The following is a 17,600-nucleotide window of genomic DNA, read 5'->3' as shown; positions in this document are numbered from 1 at the left end:
CAAGTCTGTTTGTCAAATAAGCCAGTGAATTATGAAATAATTAAAAATAATGCCAATAACTAAATTAATCTGGGGAAGAAACAATATTTTTGAAGGTGAAGAATGGTTTAAAAATATGTTATTTAATATTTTTATTCATAACATTTATTTGAAGGTTAAATAAAACTGTTCTGAACTTTGCAATGTTAGGACTATTAGCCAGAACACCAGTATTAGGATCCTACATTTCTGGCACAGTTGTAGAATGGAGAAGATGATTTTATTCCACCTTCCATTCACAAGATGAATTTTTCAGGGTTTATTGAACCTTAAACCCAAATCTGATTTTTTAACCTGTTAAATCACCTGTGAGATGACAAAGGGAATTAATGCTATGGGGAATAACCCTTTAAAGGCTCATTGAGCCCCCATGGCTTTAGAAACTCACATTTCTTGTCTGCTGGTGAAATATTCTTTTTAAAAAATCCATCTGAAGACACACATGACCCGCCTCAAATAAGGAGTGAGAGAAGATAGATGGCAAAATAGCAAATTTCATTTTAAATTCAGATGTTGGTCACCTCTGGGCTGTTTAGCTGAGGAAAAGTCAAGCTTTATTTGTATTTTTAGCGCAAGTGTCTGGTTCTGAGCAGGAGCCCAGCTCCCAGAGAGATCCCTGCCCAGTCCCTGTGGGAATGCTGCATTTGGGGCTCGGCTTGGGGAGCCCAGTGTCAGCCCTGCTCGCACCAAGGCTGCTCCAGCTTTGTGCATGTGCAGCTCCAGAGCCTCCCTGGGGGTTCTCCTGCTGGAGCTGCCGTGTGGCAGCAGGTGCAGAGCTGGAGGTGGGGAGCAGGGATCATTCCCGTGCCAGCAGGAATGTTCTGGCACTGCCCAGGCTGGGTGGCTGCTGCTGGCCACTGCTGCAGGGCAGGGGAGGGGATGTTGGGGGCTTTTCTCCCTGGTGTGACACGTCTTTGCCAAGCACATAATTCAAATTCACACCTCCACAATTCAAGTGCTGTATTATCTGAAAGGAAATCCAGATCCATGCATCTGTGCAGTGCCTCTCCTGGAGCTGGGATAGTTACAGGAAATTAGAGAAAAGCAGGTTGATGGGAGCCAGAATGGCCTCCTTCTAGTACTGAGTTTGGTTTGGGGTGATGGAGCTCCAGTGAAGGGAATAAAGAGGCTGGTGTTTGTTGGGGGTTACTCACAGGACACCAGATCATTTCCAGGTTCCTGATTGCAGTTCTGCAATTAGAGCTGGAGCTCAGGGAGCTGTGGGCACTGTCAGGGTGTGCTGGGAGCCTGGAGGTGCTGCCAGGTCACTGGTGTTAATAAAGCCCCCAGAGCCAAGGCTTGGGACAGCCTTCCTGCTTTAATGGCTTTATTAATTGGAATCAGGGTGTGATCTGCACATTGATCTGTGTCCAGCCCTGCAGCTTTCACAGCTGGCTGGTGTGAATGAAGGTGTGACACTCTCCTCAGCCCTACTCCTTCCATGTCCCTCCTATTTCTTGGGTTTATGGAGCTGAATTTCTCCCACCTGGAGGACTCTGGTGAGGATCACAGGGTGAGGGAGCTTCCTCTGCTCTGAAAGGGTTTTGCCTGCCCACCCTAGGGAACAATTCCCAATTCCCAAGATCCCATCCAGCCCTGCCCTCTGGCAGAGCTTGGGACATTCCCTGGCTCCTGTCCCTCCATCCTTGTCTTCAGTGCCTCTCCACCTCCCTTCAGGCCTGGAGGTGGCTCTGAGCTCTCCCTTCAGCTGAACAGCCCCAGGTGGGTTGGAGGATGCCCAGTGCTGTCCTGACTCAAATGCCAGCAAGCTCTTCCCACAGAAATAATGTGCTTTTATAATGTAAATAATGTTCTGTTCAATAATGTACCAAACCAGGCTGCTGGAAGTGCCCGGGGGGGAGCCAGGGCTGGGTTTTGTGAGAGCAGGGGGACAGATCAGCCTGGGCTCAGCATTAACAACGACAGAGCCAAGGTACAACAAGGGAAAAGCAATGACTTCTTTCTGTTTAGATCCTGTTTGCTGCTGTTTTGGTTGGAATTTCAGGAATTCCTGTTCCTTTGCCTGTTTTTATAGAGCGCTGTGCCCTTCTCAGATTCCACCTGTGCCAGCAGCAGCTCCTGGGGGCCCAGCTGTGCCCTGAGCCACAAGCGACGGGCGCGGATGCTGAACAAAGGGATCCAGGCAGGTGAGGCCCTGAATCCCACACCTCCCTGGGCTCCTGCTGCCTCTCCTGCCTTTGGAACCTGCTCTCCACGGTCTGGGTGTTCCTGGGGATGGGTCTGTACAGGCAGTACCCTCCAAATTCACTCCAAATGCTGTCAGGGAGGGGTGATGTGTTCAGTGAACGTGAGCTGTTTAATTGCCATTCTTGGGCTGCTTTAAAAACCAGTTTTCTCACTTGTAAGTTTGTTAACCTCAGCTTGTGCTCCATTTCAATGGCAAAGGTGAGCTGCCTTTTTTTATCTATTGTTTTTTCCCCAAGACATCTGTTCCTCCCAGAATGGGTTTTGTAGGCATATGCTATTTCAGAAGGCAACTGCAGTGTTCCATGTTCTTCCTGGGAATATTTTGGGTGTTAAATTCTATTTCAGTCCCGAGCTGCTCCTGGCCTGGTGCAGTTCTGCAGTTGGGCTTTTTCTGGTGGCAATTAGCAGTTTCTTCATTGCTTTCATTTCCACGCCAACTCCCCATCATCACATTGAGTAATGGCCTTGGTTTATTCATCAGATACAGCAATTATTTATTTATTCCTGCTTGTGTGCAAGCAGATTGAATCAGGGAAGGATTTTCATAGGGCAGAGTTAATTCCAGTTGAATTCCCACCCCCAGATAAATGTATATTTTGCTTGGGGTGTTTGGTTTTAATTTCCCTCAGATTATCATGCAGTAACAATCCCGAGTCACTGGAAACTCTCCTTGCTTTGGGGAAGTGTAAAATAGAAATGTAAAAGGTTTGGACTGTTGGAGGTGGGTGAAGCACGTGGTTCTTCACTCCTGGCTGGAGTGGGGTCATTCCCTGCCCTGGCACACTCCCAGGGACTGAGCCGTCCCTGCTTGGTTTCCATTCCAGGGGACCTGGAGATCGTCAGCAGTGCCACCAAGAGGAACACCCGGGACGTTGGGGTGACCTTCCCCACGCCCAGGAGCAGCCAGCAGCTGTGGGAGCCCCCGGGGCAGGGCCAGGGCACAGCCTGGCAGCAGCCCCGGGCACAGCCGGGCAGGCTCCTGACAGACACACGGACCAGGAGGAGCAGGCTGCACTTCCAGCAAGGTCAGCACCTGGGACAGCGCTGGGGACACCTCGGGGCACGGCTGGATCCTCCTGGGACAGGGCTGGGACAGCCGGGGCAGAGCTGGGGACACCTGGGGCAGGGCCAGATACACCTGGGGCAGAGCTGGGGACAGCCGGGGCAGGCCTGGGGACAGCCAGATTACAGCCAGATACACGTGGGGCAGGCCTGGGGACACCTGAGGCAGGGCTGGGGACAGCCAGGGCAGGGCTGGGGACACCCCGGGGCACGGCCAGATACTCCTGGGGCAGAGCTGGGGACAGCCGGGGCAGGCCTGGGGACAGCCGGGGCACAGCCAGATACACGTGGGGCAGAGGTGGGGACAGCCAGGGCAGGCCTGGGGACACCTGGGGCACGGCCAGATACACCTGGGGCAGGGCTGGGGACACCCGGGGCACAGCCAGATACACCTGGGGCAGGGCTGGGGACAGCCAGGGCAGGGCTGGGACACCCTGGGCACGGCCACATACACCTGGGGCAGGGCTGGGGACACCCGGGGCAGGGCTGGGGACACCCGGGGCAGGGCTGGGGACAGCCGGGGCAGGGCTGGGGACACCCGGGGCAGAGCTGGGGACAGCCGGGGCATGGCCACATACACCTGGGGCAGGGCTGGGGACAGCCAGGGCAGGCCTGGGACACCCGGGCCACAGCCAGATACACCTGGGGCAGGGCTGGGGACAGCCAGGACAGGGCTGGGGACAGCCAGGGCAGGGCTGGGGACAGCCGGGGCACAGCCAGATACACCTGGGGCAGAGGTGGGGACAGCCAGGGCAGGCCTGGGACACCCGGGCCACAGCCAGATACACCTGGGGCAGAGCTGGGGACAGCCAGGGCAGGGCTGGGGACAGCTGGGCCACAGCCAGATACACCTGGGGCAGGGCTGGGGACAGCCAGGGCAGGGCTGGGACACCCTGGGCAGGGCCAGGGACACCCAGGCTGTGTCACAGTCCGTGGGGTGGTGGTGGGCACAGCCTGCCCCGAGAGCATCCCGTGCCAAGGGGCAGGAGCCCCGAGAGCACAGCACACACACTCATCTATGGACAGAGGACTTCTCAACTAATTAGAGTTAAAAAGTGCTGTGTTTATTACAGCGCTGGTACAAGCTGAACAATTTCTAAAGGTATGTGTGCTCTTGAGAGTCTCAAATTCCTTTTTGTCCCTTAACCTGTTGCCGTGCATTAAGTTTTGCAATAGGTTTATGTGTATTTATTTTTCACAATTAGTTCTGATCAGTTCTTGTGCAGACAGCCCTCTGGTTGTCCATCCATCTCCTGCAGCTTTAGTTTTAGTTTGCATCTTGTTTTAAGGTCCAAGGGGCCCCTCTGGTTTTCTTCTGTCTTGGAAGTGCACATTCTTTTCACCTTGTTTGAGGCAGCTTTGTGAGCTGCAGGCTGTTGCAAGCACGGGTTTTTTACGAGCCCAGCAAATGGATAGACTCTACAGATGAAACAATTCAGAGCAGCACACTTCACCTAAATCTGGAATGGGTTTCTAACCTCAGTTAACTCCTAACCTCCTGTCTCAGCACACACACAGCAGCTCGGGGGGAAGGTACAGGGGGGTCCAGGCATGGAGTTCCAATGTGCTTTTGTTCAGACAATGCTGAGGGGGTCCAGGGGCCAGAGACAAACACAGAGGAGAGTCCAGGGTAAAAATACAGGAGGAGGGAATCAGGGATCCGGTGGTCTGAGGGTTCAGGGTGGTACACAAGGAAGGCACCAACAGTGTTGCAGCATGGCAGAGTGGTAGAAATGCTGCAGCCTTCCTTGAGGTGTCTCCTTCAGAAGCTGCTCAGAGTAAGGGCACCAAAACAGCCATTTCAGGTCCATGCACACACACACCACAGATAGCTCAGCAGAGGAAGCACAGGAAGGGTCTTTGCATGGTGCATTCCAGAGAAGGGTTATTGCAAAGCACACCAAAGGATCAGGGACAAAGACAAACCGTGGGGTGTGCGCAGGTTCAAGTATGGGGTCAGTGGCCAGTGACCTGAGGGCTCAGGGGTGAGCAAGGGGCAGCAGCCTGTAGGAGGGATGAGGGATGGGTGATTGGGGTGGGCAGGGTCAGCTGGCCCCTGGGGGAGGCAGTCTGATGTGGATTGGCAGCAGTGCTGCAGAGCACCATGGGCTGAGTCCTCTCCATCAGCCCAGGTGGGCAAAACTCTGTGGTAGCTTCTTCCAAGGCAGGGCAATCCCTGGGGATCTCCCGGGGGGAGGATTCAGAGGATTCCACACAACAGGGGATACCAGGGTGGATGGGCAGGGTTACACAAACCGATGGGCTAACAGGGAAGGGAGAACTCTCTAGAACATGAACATACAGGGTAAAAGCGGTAGGGAAGGCATGGGCAGGACAGAGCTGGATGAATTGACACAGAACTGCAGAGCACCATGGGGGAAGAAGCGTCCTTGCTCACCCTGAGCTGTGAGGAATGCCCAGAGCCTGAGGTGCATCTCCCCAGGGCATCCCCCCTGCAGGCTCATGGGCCCCACAGGGCTGACCCTGCCACAGCCTCCTCCTAGGCATGTCATGGGAGTTCAACAAAAGCCCGCCAGGCATTGCAGTGCCGGGCTCTGACGGCGGTTTCAGCCATGAAGGGTGTTACAGCAGGGAGTGCAGTCATTAGGGAGGAGTAAACTCGGGGGAGAGGTGGCAATCCTGTAGGTGCTTAACGGGAATTTCTGAGAGACAAAAGGTTCTGTTCAACTCTCAGTGCTGGTGAGCCACTTGTCCTTAATGTCTCATGCCCTGAGGCTTCCCAGGAGATTTTTCCAGAGTACTTGAGTGAAAATTGGGAAGAACTCGACTGGTTTTGAGAGTTGCATTTTTAGGCTGCTGGTGGAGTCTCCTGACGTTTTAATTTTTTTTTTGTCTCTTAAATTCCTGCCACTCTTCACAACGTCACAATTAAATGTTTAAAAATATTTCCCTTACTCATCACTGTTGTTGTTGTGGGGACTGATCATTCTTTCTCATAAGGGTTTAATTTAGAAAATTCAGAATATCTGCTCAGAATCCCAGCTGAGGTATTCACATCATTGTGTGTGTAAACTGTGAGTAACTGAATTCTTGAAGACATGCTGAACATTTGGAAGATGGAAAGCATTTGATCTTCCAAAACATGGGTGAAGAGCCACAGGGCTTAGGCCAGCAGAAAAGCTCCTTAAAAATGTGTGATTGCTGGTAAATGTCTGTGAATACCTGGTGAAAACCTGCCCTCCTTCAGCTTCAGGCCGTTTCCCCTTGTCCCAGGTCCCTCTGCAGCCTCCTTGGAACCCCCTGTAGGCACTGGTGGGACCCTGGAGAGCCCCTGCCCACTTTCCCACCCCCAGGAGGGCTCCACTGTGCCTGATGTGACTTGGGAGGTCACAGCACCATCATTCCAAGTGCTCCCCTTCCTCTTCCCTCGACTCTGTCTCCTGACCATGATCTGGGATGCCCCTCGGGTCAGCTGGCATCACCTCTCCTGGCTGTGTCCCCTCATTCCTGCAGGAATAAAGGACCATGGATTGGGATGGACAACAGGCACAGGAATTGCCTCAAATCTTCTTTCTCATCCGTGCTCTTTTAACAGGGACTCCGTGGCTCGTCCCAGCAGAGGAGTTGGAATGTGAGTCGAGGAAGGAAAACCAGTGCAGCGCCAGTCCTGGCCCTGGGCCAGCCTGGTTTGAGCCCTGGAGCAGCACAAGGCCCTGGAGAGAGCCCCTGCGGGAGAAGAACTGGGAGGAGCAGCCCAGCCTGGGCCAGGGAGCAGTGACAGCCACGGGGGCTGGCGGGGGGCTGGGGCGGCCCCTGGGCAAGCTCACGCTGCAGGTGAGGCCCCCCTGACCCAGGCGCTGCTGGGGCACATCCTGGAATGCTCTGGCTTTCCCCAGGATACTGCCCCAAGTTATTTCCCCAGTATTTGACTTGGTCTGGTATTACAGGGGTTAAACCCCTAGGCTTCAGGAGCCAGGGGGATGGAGCTGACAGAACGTCCCACCACACTTGTTTCCACGCAGAAACAGTGCTGAGGTGTCCACAGGATGAGATCAAAATGAGTTTTTATTATTCTTTCCTATTATTTTGGGGTTTTTCCCTTTCTGGCCAGTTTATTTCCACGTTGTTAAACCAGAGGCTCAGAGGCTGCTGGCCTCTGAGCACCTACCAGCCTCAAGGATGGGAGTTTTATATTGCACCCAGTATTGTGATGGGATTTTCCCATGCTCTGGGCTTCGTGGTGGGTGTTCTGGGTCTCCCCTGCAGCTGCCAGCCCCAGCTTGGCCAGGCAGGGTGTGTTTGTGTGCCCTCAGGAGGCCCTGGCCCTGCACCGCCCCGACTTCATCTCGCGCTCGGGGCAGCGCCTGCGGCACCTGCGGCTGCTCCGCGAGGAGAGGAGGCTGCACACGTCCCAGAGGGAGCCCATGCTGCCAGCCCAGAGGGAGCCCATGCTGCCACCCCAGCAGCTGTTGCAGCCTGCAGGGAGGAGGAAGGACCGCAGGACTGCAAACCACCTGGTGTCCAGCCGAGGTACTTCGGGGTTCTGCTTTGAATTCCTTGGTTTAACGAACTCCACATTGTGCTTCAGGGTGTATTTATTTACTCTGTGTTTCTCCTAAAGCCATTACGGTTATTTAACCCTGTTGTCTGTAAGATCTTATAAAGAGGTTTTTGTAAGAACTTCTATAAACCTTACAAAGGACTCACATTGTTGCTGTAACAAACTCGTTCATCGTTCCCTTCTCTCAAAATTTTCTGTTCAGGTTTCCTGATGAGAGAAAAAAGAAGAGCAATTCCCAAGCATGAAATGTTTCAAAGATCTAAAAGGTAAAGTTCAGGGAATTTTATTGCAGGTGGATCAGTGCCCTGGGTAGGGAAGAGCTTTGAATCCTGCCTGCAGTCAAAGAACTGGGTGTGCAAATAATTCAGCTTTTTCAGTGAGAAATGCAGGTGCCTTATCAGAGGGAGAAATGTCCTACTTGGAAGTTCCAAGTAACAAAATCATTTTGGAAAATCATTTCTGTAGCTAAACCTAGGATTCTGCTGCAGTGCCAGCCATCCACAGCAAACTGGGTCCCACTTGGAGAGGGAATGGCTGGGGGACAGTGGAGCATCTGAGGAAGCTCACAAATGACCCAAGTGGGTAATCGGGGCAGCAGCGAGGCAGCATTCCCCCAAAGGAAGAGGCTTTCTATAGAAATAATCACCCCAAGGGAATGCAGAGACTTTTACCCTTGGAAAAGGCACCTTAGGGTAGGGTTTGTGTTATTTCTGACTGCAGTCATTCATCTCTGCAGTGCCCAGCACACTGCCATGGATTTACCCTTGGAGCAGCTGTGCTGCAGAGGGGGCATGGGAAGGGATAGTAAAGAATGGGAGTTCACTGCAGCTGAATTTTGCTGGGAATGGGATGGGAAGTGCTGGGCCAGGACCAGCAGAGGTGGCAGAGCCTTGGAAATAATCACAGGTTGGTGGGATGAGGCCTGAGCAGCCTGCTCCAGCCTTGGAATTTACCCTGCTTTGAGCTTGGTGGCCTCCAGAGGTTTCTGCCAACCTTGGTTTCTCTGTGATTCCACCAAACGCCTGCTGGAATAGACAATATATAAAATAAACCCCTTGGTGATTTTAATGATTTTAATGATTTTCATGATACATTTTAATGATTTTTAGCATTTAAGAGTATTCTTAGGGTGTCTGGGGAAGATGTCCCTGCCCATGGCAGGGGTGGCACTGGATGGGCTTGGAGGTCCTTCCAACCCAAACCGTTCCAGGATTGAAGGAAAACTTGGGGAAGCATCAGCACAGGAGAAGACAAAGCAGGGCAACACTACTGAAAGCATGGAATTTTGGAAATGCCTGAAAAGCTTCAGTGAGCTGATTGCTGTGCTGAACTCCTGCCGTGGCTGGAGGGACATGGGGCTGTCCTGGGCTGGGGACATGCGGGACACTGAGCACCAGCTGGGTCACCACAGCAGGGCAGAGCTACAGGTGCTGCTCTGGGGAGGTGCTGGGGCAGGAGAGGGGCAGTTCCAGGGGCAGGAGAGGCGTTGCAGGGGCAGGAGAGGCGTTGCAGGGGCAGGAGAGGCGTTGCAGGGGCAGGAGAGGCATTGCAGGGGCAGCAGAGCCGTCCCAGGGGCAGCAGAGCTGTCCCAGGGGCAGCAGAGCTGTCCCAGGGGCAGCAGAGCCGTCCCAGGGGCAGCAGAGCCGTCCCAGGGTTAACAGAGCCGTCCCAGGGGCAGCAGAGCCGTCCCAGGGGCAGCAGAGCCGTCCCAGGGGCAGCAGAGCCGTCCCAGGGGCAGCAGAGCCGTCCCAGGGGCAGCAGAGCCATCCCAGGGGCAGCAGAGCTAGCCCAGGGGCAGCAGAGCCGTCCCAGGGTTAGCAGAGCCATCCCAGGGTTAACAGAGCCGTCCCAGGGGCAGCAGAGCCGTCCCAGGGGCAGCAGAGCCGTCCCAGGGGCAGTAATTCCCAGGCTCAGTGCTGCTGAGTAGTGCTGCTGCTTCCACAGTGGGACAGCAGCTAACTGCAGACACAGGGATGTGCTTGGCCAGCAGCCCTTGGGGATGTGGGGATAAAGCAGAGGATGTGTGTTGCAGTAAAGCAGATGGGACTCAGTTTCTTCATGCAGGAAGAATAAAGCTCATATTAAAATAAATACATAAATAAATAAATAAAGCAAATATATAAATATAAAATTAGTATAAATATAGAAATAAATATACATAAATAAAGCTCATATTTATACAGTTTTAAAGACGTATTTGACTCTAGTTGGTTAGTAATGTTCTTTACACTCAATCATTGGTTAGAAGGTGCTTGTGTATGTATGTGTTATTGCTTTTTTCCTTCAGGTGTTTACATTTTTTCTTTGTAGATTCTCATAGGGCAGATCTTTGTTATAACTTTTTTCTTTACAAGAAGAAGTTGTTATGCAAACTTTATTCTCAATCTAATTTTTCCACATAAGAACTTACAAGCTAGCTACTAGTTCATCTAAAGTAGCAGGGCCTAAACCATATTTTATAGGGCTTTTCTAATATTGTGTGCAGCAGCTGTGGTTTTTAGTGTCAGGCAGTTTCAAATCTCTGGTTTTGCCTTTCCTCTCCTGTTAGGATGTACGAGCAGCTCCCCGAGGTGAGGAGGAAGAGGGAAGAGGAGCAGAGGAAACAGGAGTACAGCTCCTACCGCCTGAGGGCTCAGCTCTACAAAACTGTGAGTGCAACACCCCTCTGGGCCCAGCTTAACCAAACTGGGGGTGCAGCATCCCCCTGGGCTCGGGTCTACAAAACTGTGAGTGCAACACCCCTCTGGGCCCAGCTTAACCAAACTCTGGGGGTGCAGTACCCCTCTGGTCACGATGGAGATGGACAGACACCTGTTCTTCATGCAGAATAGCCAAATCTCTGTTCACATAGCTCACGTTTTATTATATTAATATATATAATAATATATATATATTAAATTTTATATATTAATATTAATATATCATTATTATATTAATATATAATTATTATATTAATATATAATAAAATATATGTCCTCTCTATATTTTAATATGTATAAAATATACATTCTATATATTATATAATATCTATTATATTTCTATATTTAAAATACATTTTATATTGAATATATATTTTATATAAATTTACATAACTATAAATATATAAAATAAATAGAATATATAAAATATATCTCTATTATATATTTGTATTAATGTAATTATATATTATATGAATATATATTTTGTTATATTTATATGTTATCAGAAGGCACCATGCCTGAATCTAAGTGGTCAGCAGTTCAGTGAAACTCAGCTCACTGGCTGGCAATGGCTGGTGTAGGTGTCCATCAAACCCTTCTCTTTCCAGCTATGTTCACATTCTTGTCTCCTGGGGAGTGAATGTTTCTCAGGGGTAGAGCTTTCCTCCCCACAGGTGTGAACTGCCTTCTCACAAGAATAGATTGTTTTGCTAACTGATTGTCACTATTGTAATTCTTATCTCACAGTAACCAGGCCGGGTTTTAGAAGGCTTTTCTTTAATAAGGTTTTACCTGTATGTGACACCCCCTCCCCTCTGTAGCACCAGGCTCCCTCAGGGAGTCCCAGACACGGGGATCTGCTGAGGGGTCTCTGTTTGAACAGCCAGGTGTCTGCTGGGGAAGGCAGGAGCCTCCCCTGAAATGGGAAATGGTAACACCCTCCCTACAAATTATAATAATTTTGAAATTAAGGGGCTCTCAGGCAAAGGTGTGGGAATAGGAATTACAGTTCTTTACTAGGGAAATTAAAAATACAAATGCAATAGTACAAAAAATCCCACTGCCAGAGTCAGAACAGACCCCTGTGTGTCAGGGTGGAGGCACAGCCCCATCCCAGGGTGGCACAGTCCCAGGGTGGTGGCACAGTCCCATCCCAGGGGTGGCACAGTCCCATCCCAGGGTGGTGGCACAGTCCCATCCCATGGGGTGGCACAGCCCCATCCCAGGGGGTGGCACAGTCCCATCCCAGGGGTGGTGGCACAGTCCCATCCCAGGGGGTGGCACAGTCCCAGGGTGGTGGCACAGTCCCATCCCCAGGGGGTGGCACAGTCCCATCCCAGGGTGGTGGCACAGTCCCATCCCAGGGTGGTGGCACAGTCCCATCCCATGGGGTGGCACAGTCCCATCCCAGGGGTGGCACAGCCCCATCCCATGGGGTGGCACAGCCCCATCCCAGGGGGTGGCACAGTCCCATCCCCTGGGGTGGCACAGTCCCAGGTGGTGGCACAGCCCCATCCCCTGGGGTGGCACAGTCCCATCCCAGGGTGGTGGCACAGTCCCATCCCAGGGGGTGGCACAGTCCCATCCCATCCCAGGGGTGGCACAGTCCCATCCCAGGTGGTGGCACAGTCCCATCCCATCCCAGGGGTGGCACAGTCCCATCCCAGGGTGGTGTCACAGTCCCATCCCAGGGTGGTGTCACAGTCCCATCCCAGGGTGGTGGCACAGTCCCATCCCATGGTGGTGACACAGTCCCATCCCGGGGTGGTGGCACAGTCCCATCCCATGGTGGCACAGTCCCATCCCATGGGGTGGCACAGTCCCATCCCATGTGGTGTCACAGTCCCATCCCAGGGTGGTGGCACAGTCCCATTCCATGGTGGTGACACAGTCCCATCCCATGGGGGCTCAGCCCTCCTGCAGTGCCAGCTGTGGCTCTGCTGCAGCAGGATCCTGCACAAGGGGGGAGTTTTCCTCTGCAGCTGCAGGGCTGCTGGAGATGGGCCTGGAATCCCTCTGGGAATGCAGGGCAGGAGAAAGCTGCTCCTCTGGGAATGCAGGGGGCAAAGGCTGCTGTGCTGTTCCAGGGCAGATTGTATCCAGGCAGGAATGTGTGAAATCTCAGATTGTATCCAGGTAGGAATGTGTGAAATCTCAGATTGTATCCAGGTAGGAATGTGTGAAATCCCAGATTGTATCTAGGTAGGAATGTGTGAAATCCCAGATTGTACCCAGGTAGGAATGTGTGAAACCTCAGATTGTATCCAGGTAGGAACGTGTGAAATCCCAGATTGTATCCAGGTAGGAATGTGTGAAATCCCAGATTGTATCCAGGTAGGAATGTGTGAAATCTCAGATTGTACCCAGGTAGGAACGTGTGAAATCTCAGATTGTATCCAGATAGGAACGTGTGAAATCCCAGATTGTATCCAGGTAGGAACGTGTGAAATCTGAGATTGTATCCAGGCAGGAATGTGTGAAATCTCAGATTGTATCCAGGTAGGAATGTGTGAAATCCCAGATTGTATCCAGGTAGGAATGTGTGAAATCCCAGATTGTATCCAGGTAGGAATGTGTGAAATCCCAGATTGTATCCAGGTAGGAATGTGTTAAATCCCAGATTGTATCCAGGCAGGAATGTGTGAAATCCCAGATTGTATCCAGGTAGGAATGCTTGGCTCCTGCCCTGGGCACAGCATCTCCCCATGGGATGATGGAATTGGATCAGCCCTGCAGGGACACTCCGTGGGCATGGACAGAAGGTAATTAATAATGAATGGCCCATGAGCAGCAGATACCTGCCCCACCTCTGACAGGTAGAATACACACCCTCAACCACACCTTACAGCCCAGGGCACTGCAGTCCAGTGCTGGGCTGCAGGGCGTGCCCAGGTGTGTTCCATTCATCAGCCAAGCTCTGCAACCCTTTCCTTTCCTGGGATTCTCCCATTGCATGGAAAAACGGCTCAGAACGTGGTGCTGGTGAAATGATGCAAACCAGGGCTTGTGCAGGGCCTGGGGTGGAACAGAGGGGTCTTGGAGCACATCCCAGGAAGGACAAGTGTCTGAGGCTGCTGGGTTTGCTCTCCTGTGCCCTGGCTGTGGATGGACTTGGCTCAGGGAATTCCCAGCCGTGCCTAACAAAGCCTGGAGTCAGCGTTAACTTACCCAGTCTCGAGCTTGCAGTCCTGGTGGAGGGTTACCTCTGAGGGTTCCAGCAGTTTCTGTTTGCCCAGCACTGGCCTGCTCAGCCAGGGCCCCTGGCAGGGAAGCTGTGGGATAAACCAGTGTCCCTGAGCATGGACAGGCACTGCAACTAAAACTGGCCTTTTCTTTAAACCCTGGGTCTTAAACTTGCACTCCAGTTTTAGTGTTAAACTCCTGGCTGGAAAAACTCCTTTCCTGGAGTATTCCAGAGCTGGACTCATAGGCTTGGCTACTGTTGGGAGCAGCAGTCATTGGATTTTGAAAGTCAGCACTTGTAATGTATTCTGTAAAACATCTTCCTACTCTAATTTGGGGAATTTACCACTAGAAAGACTTTAATTTGTTGCTATACTTGGGCAGGGTATTTTCAGGACATTTTTTTTCTCTGGTCTGAGAATTCCAGATGCTGGTACAGTAAAGTTTGAGGAATTAATGAGCTCTGGCAGTCACTGACTTGGAGTGGCAGAGTGGGCTGGAAGCAGGGAGGAAATAGGATCAGAACTTTTGCACATAAATATGGGTTTGATTGGAAGGGAGGTGATGATTCATGGCAGTAAATAATTCCAGTGCTTTAGTTCTCCCTGCTGGTGCAGAAAAGCTGCTGTAAATCAGGGAATGGCTTGGTGAGGAAGGGCTGAGAGCACCAGCTTCTGGGTGAGGCTCATTGTGCCTGAAAAATCAACCACAGATTTTGTGGAATGGCTCCAAAAATGGGACAGAGCTGTGGGGGTAGGAAGGAGCTGCTCCAGGAGCTCCGTGAAGTGTGGGATGGGGACATTCAAGGACCCCCTGTGCCCCAGGCTGCTCCAGGGATCTGTGCCAGGGCTGGGAAGGGCTGGTGTGGAGCATCTCCTTTGGCATTTATCCAGGGAAAACATGGGAAAGGGAGGCACAGCTCTGGGTGGGGCTGGGCACAGCCCCTGTGTGCCCTGACCACCACGGGGCCTGTCCCAAAAATCAGAGCCAGGGAGTCACTGAGGATGGAGAATCCCTCTGAGCCCATCCAGTCCAACCATGCCCAGCAGTGCCAGGGCCACCACTGCCCCTGTCCCCAAGGGCCACAGGGATGGGCACTGCAAACCTCCTTGGGCACTTCCAGTGCCTGACACCCCTTTCCATGGGGAAATTCCTGCTGTGCCCACCCTGAGCCCCCCTGGGGCCGTTCCCTCTGCTCCTGTCCCTGTTCCCTGGAGCACAGCCCGACCCCCCGGCTGTCCCCTCCTGCCAGGAGCTGTGCAGAGCCACAAGGGCCCCTGAGCCTCCTTTGCTCCAGGCTGAGCCCCTGCCCAGCTCCTCAGGGATTCTCCAGCCCCTGCCCAGCTCCTCAGGGATTCTCCAGCCCCTGCCCAGCTCCCTCAGGGATTCTCCAGCCCCTGCCCAGCTCCTCAGGGATTCTCCAGCCCCTGCCCAGCTCCTCAGGGATTCTCCAGCCCCTGCCCAGCTCCTCAGGGATTCTCCAGCCTTTCCCAGCTCCTCAGGGATTCTCCAGCCCCTTCCCCAAGGCTTTGAGGGTTCACAGGGCCCTCCAATGATTAATGATTAAAATTTGGGCAAGGAGGCAAAGGGTGAATGAATCCCATCCCAGTGGGACACCTCCCACTGTCCCAGGCTGCTCCAAGTCCCAGTGTCCAGCCTGGCCTGGACACTGCTAGTGAGGGACAATCTCAGGGTCCAGGCTGAGGGATGAGATGCAGCTGACTTTATCTGACTCAAAATAAGACCCCAAATTAGTGAATACATATGAACAACATCTGCTTCCCTTTTGTAGAGCAGAGTGCAAATATCCCTGCAGGGCCCTGGGAGGTGAGGGGCTGTCAGGGCTGGTCTCAAGCATTTCTGTGACAGTTTGGGGCAGCTCACTGAAGGGAAAAGAGAAAAATTAGAAGTTTTGTTGGCACTGAGCGAGGGGGAACAACATGGGCCCGCCTAGAACTGGAGCCATAAAAATCCCTGGGCTGGAGTGCACAGACATTCTTAATCTGTGAAATTGTTCAGTACTTCTCTTTATTAAGATAGCAAAGTTATTTTTATCACAGGGTGCACGTGGATCTGGGCTGATGCTCTGTCCCAGCAGCCCTTTGCTTTTGTGCTTTTAATTTCAAATAGAGCATAAAATCATCCCAGTCAGAGCAGGGGACAGGGAGTGCCCTGGAATTTTGCACTCTCTAGTGGGGACAGACTCTGATCTGATGGCAGCAGCAATCAGAACTGTCAGCCCCACTGAAGCAGAAATGAATTTTCTGAGTTTATCAGATCCAGATTGGTTCCATTACCGAGGCTCCTCCACGAGGGGGAGCGAGTTTGTGATCCCAGTGAAGTGGAGAGAGATCCTGGGAGGGAGCAGCAGCTCGTGGGTGGGATTCCAGAGCAGTCTGTGCAGAGAGCCTGTGCTCAGCATTTTCAGTTTTCAGATCACTAAACTGACCTGTGTCCCTCTGCTTTTCCCTCAGAAGATCACCAGCCGTGTCCTGGGGAAGAAGGTGTCCTGGAGCTGACCTCAGCCGGGCTGGGCTGAGCACACACAGCCCTGGCTCAGGGAGGAGGCACTAAACACTTCTGCAGCCCCACATTGTGCTCTTGGCTGCCTTCTGTGCTCACTGGTCCTGCCCTGTGTAAGAATCAGGGATCTGGGGGGTGTGGCAGGGTTTTCAATAAATAGCTGGGCTTTTATAGTGGTTTTAGGCACTTGCAGAGGAAACACAGTCTGGAAAAACTTGGCCAATAATATATTTATGACTCCCTGATTGGAATAGCAGTTTTATATATTTATTTTCCATGGGTTTTAACGAGGATTTTTACATTTTTTAAATTCCTGTCTCAATGTAGAAAATTCACTTGTTATGTTTTGTACTTCAATAAAACAGCTGAGTTGTAATAACTGCTGCAGCTGTGTTTGTGTAGGGACCGGGAGGGGCTGAGCAGAGACACTTCTGGTGGTGGTGGGGCCTTTTAGGGCTTTCCTGGGAGAATCCCTGGTTTTTAGTTGATGGTTTGTCCTGCCAGGGTCCCTGGCTCTGCCTTGTGCCAGCATCACTGAAAAGATGCAGGGCAGAGAGGGGGTTGTTGAAATGCTCAAGTCTCAGTTTCATCTGTTCATCACTGAGTTCATAGGATGGATAAACAGGAAAAGACATCTGAGGAAAGCAGTGGGTGTGAGCTGTGGCTTCCTATGTTCTCTGCCTCAGCTGTTTGTGGCAATTGGGCTCAAAACAGCTGGGAGGGAACACCCACTGCTGGGAGGGCTGGGCACCACTGAAGGTTCTGGAGAGACCCTCCAGGGCCTGGAGGGGCTCCAGGAGAGCTGGAGAGGGACTGGGGACAAGGGACAGAGGGACAGGAGCCAGGGAATGGCTGCCACTGGGAAAGGGGAGATTGGGCTGGGATCTTGGCAAGGAATTGCTGGCTGGGAGGGTGGGCAGGGGCTGGGCTGGAATTGCCAGATTTGCTGGGGCTGCCCCTGGATCCCTGGCAGTGCCCAAGGCCAGGCTGGACACTGGGGTTTGGATCCACCTGGGGCAGGGGGAGGTGTCCCTGCCATGGCAGGGTGCCACTGGGTGGGATTTGAGGTCCCTTCCAACCCAACCCATTGCAGATTCCCAGATCTGGTCTGGTCTCAGAAATGGAAGTTGAAGTGCAGATTACAAATCCCACCATCCATGGCTGGGGTAAATCAGCTCAGACTGTGGCTCATGTTCTCAGCCCTTCCCACCTCCCACGATGCAGTTTGACCTGTTTGTCACAGCATCAGCCTCCTTTGGGACAAAGAGCTCAGAGCCCATCCAGTGCCACCCCTGCCCTGTCCAACCTGGCCTGCAGCTGGAATTTGCTCCTTCCACTGCCTTGGGATCAGGTGGGATGGAATT

General features: G+C 52.4%; 1 protein-coding gene across 1 annotated transcript in view; it reads left to right on the top strand.

The window, feature by feature from the left end:
* The window catches only part of ALMS1 (ALMS1 centrosome and basal body associated protein), a gene marked incomplete at its 5' end in the record, with an annotated part of 55,949 nt that extends 39,367 nt beyond the window's left edge, over window positions 1-16,582 (top strand). Inside the window, 7 exons of the mRNA XM_084205091.1 lie at window positions 2,075-2,186; window positions 3,072-3,272; window positions 6,866-7,104; window positions 7,584-7,800; window positions 8,034-8,097; window positions 10,380-10,479; window positions 16,188-16,582. Coding sequence (XP_084061217.1) covers window positions 2,075-2,186; window positions 3,072-3,272; window positions 6,866-7,104; window positions 7,584-7,800; window positions 8,034-8,097; window positions 10,380-10,479; window positions 16,188-16,232 — 978 coding nt within the window. The 3' untranslated portion in view covers window positions 16,233-16,582. The remainder of the gene's footprint in view (window positions 1-2,074; window positions 2,187-3,071; window positions 3,273-6,865; window positions 7,105-7,583; window positions 7,801-8,033; window positions 8,098-10,379; window positions 10,480-16,187) is intronic.
* Between the last annotated feature and the right edge of the window lie 1,018 nt (window positions 16,583-17,600).

The sequence above is a fragment of the Fringilla coelebs genome (assembly GCF_963513975.1).
Source record: "Fringilla coelebs genome assembly, chromosome: 4".
Lineage (NCBI taxonomy): Eukaryota > Metazoa > Chordata > Aves > Passeriformes > Fringillidae > Fringilla > Fringilla coelebs.
This window is presented reverse-complemented; position numbering and strand designations above follow the sequence as displayed.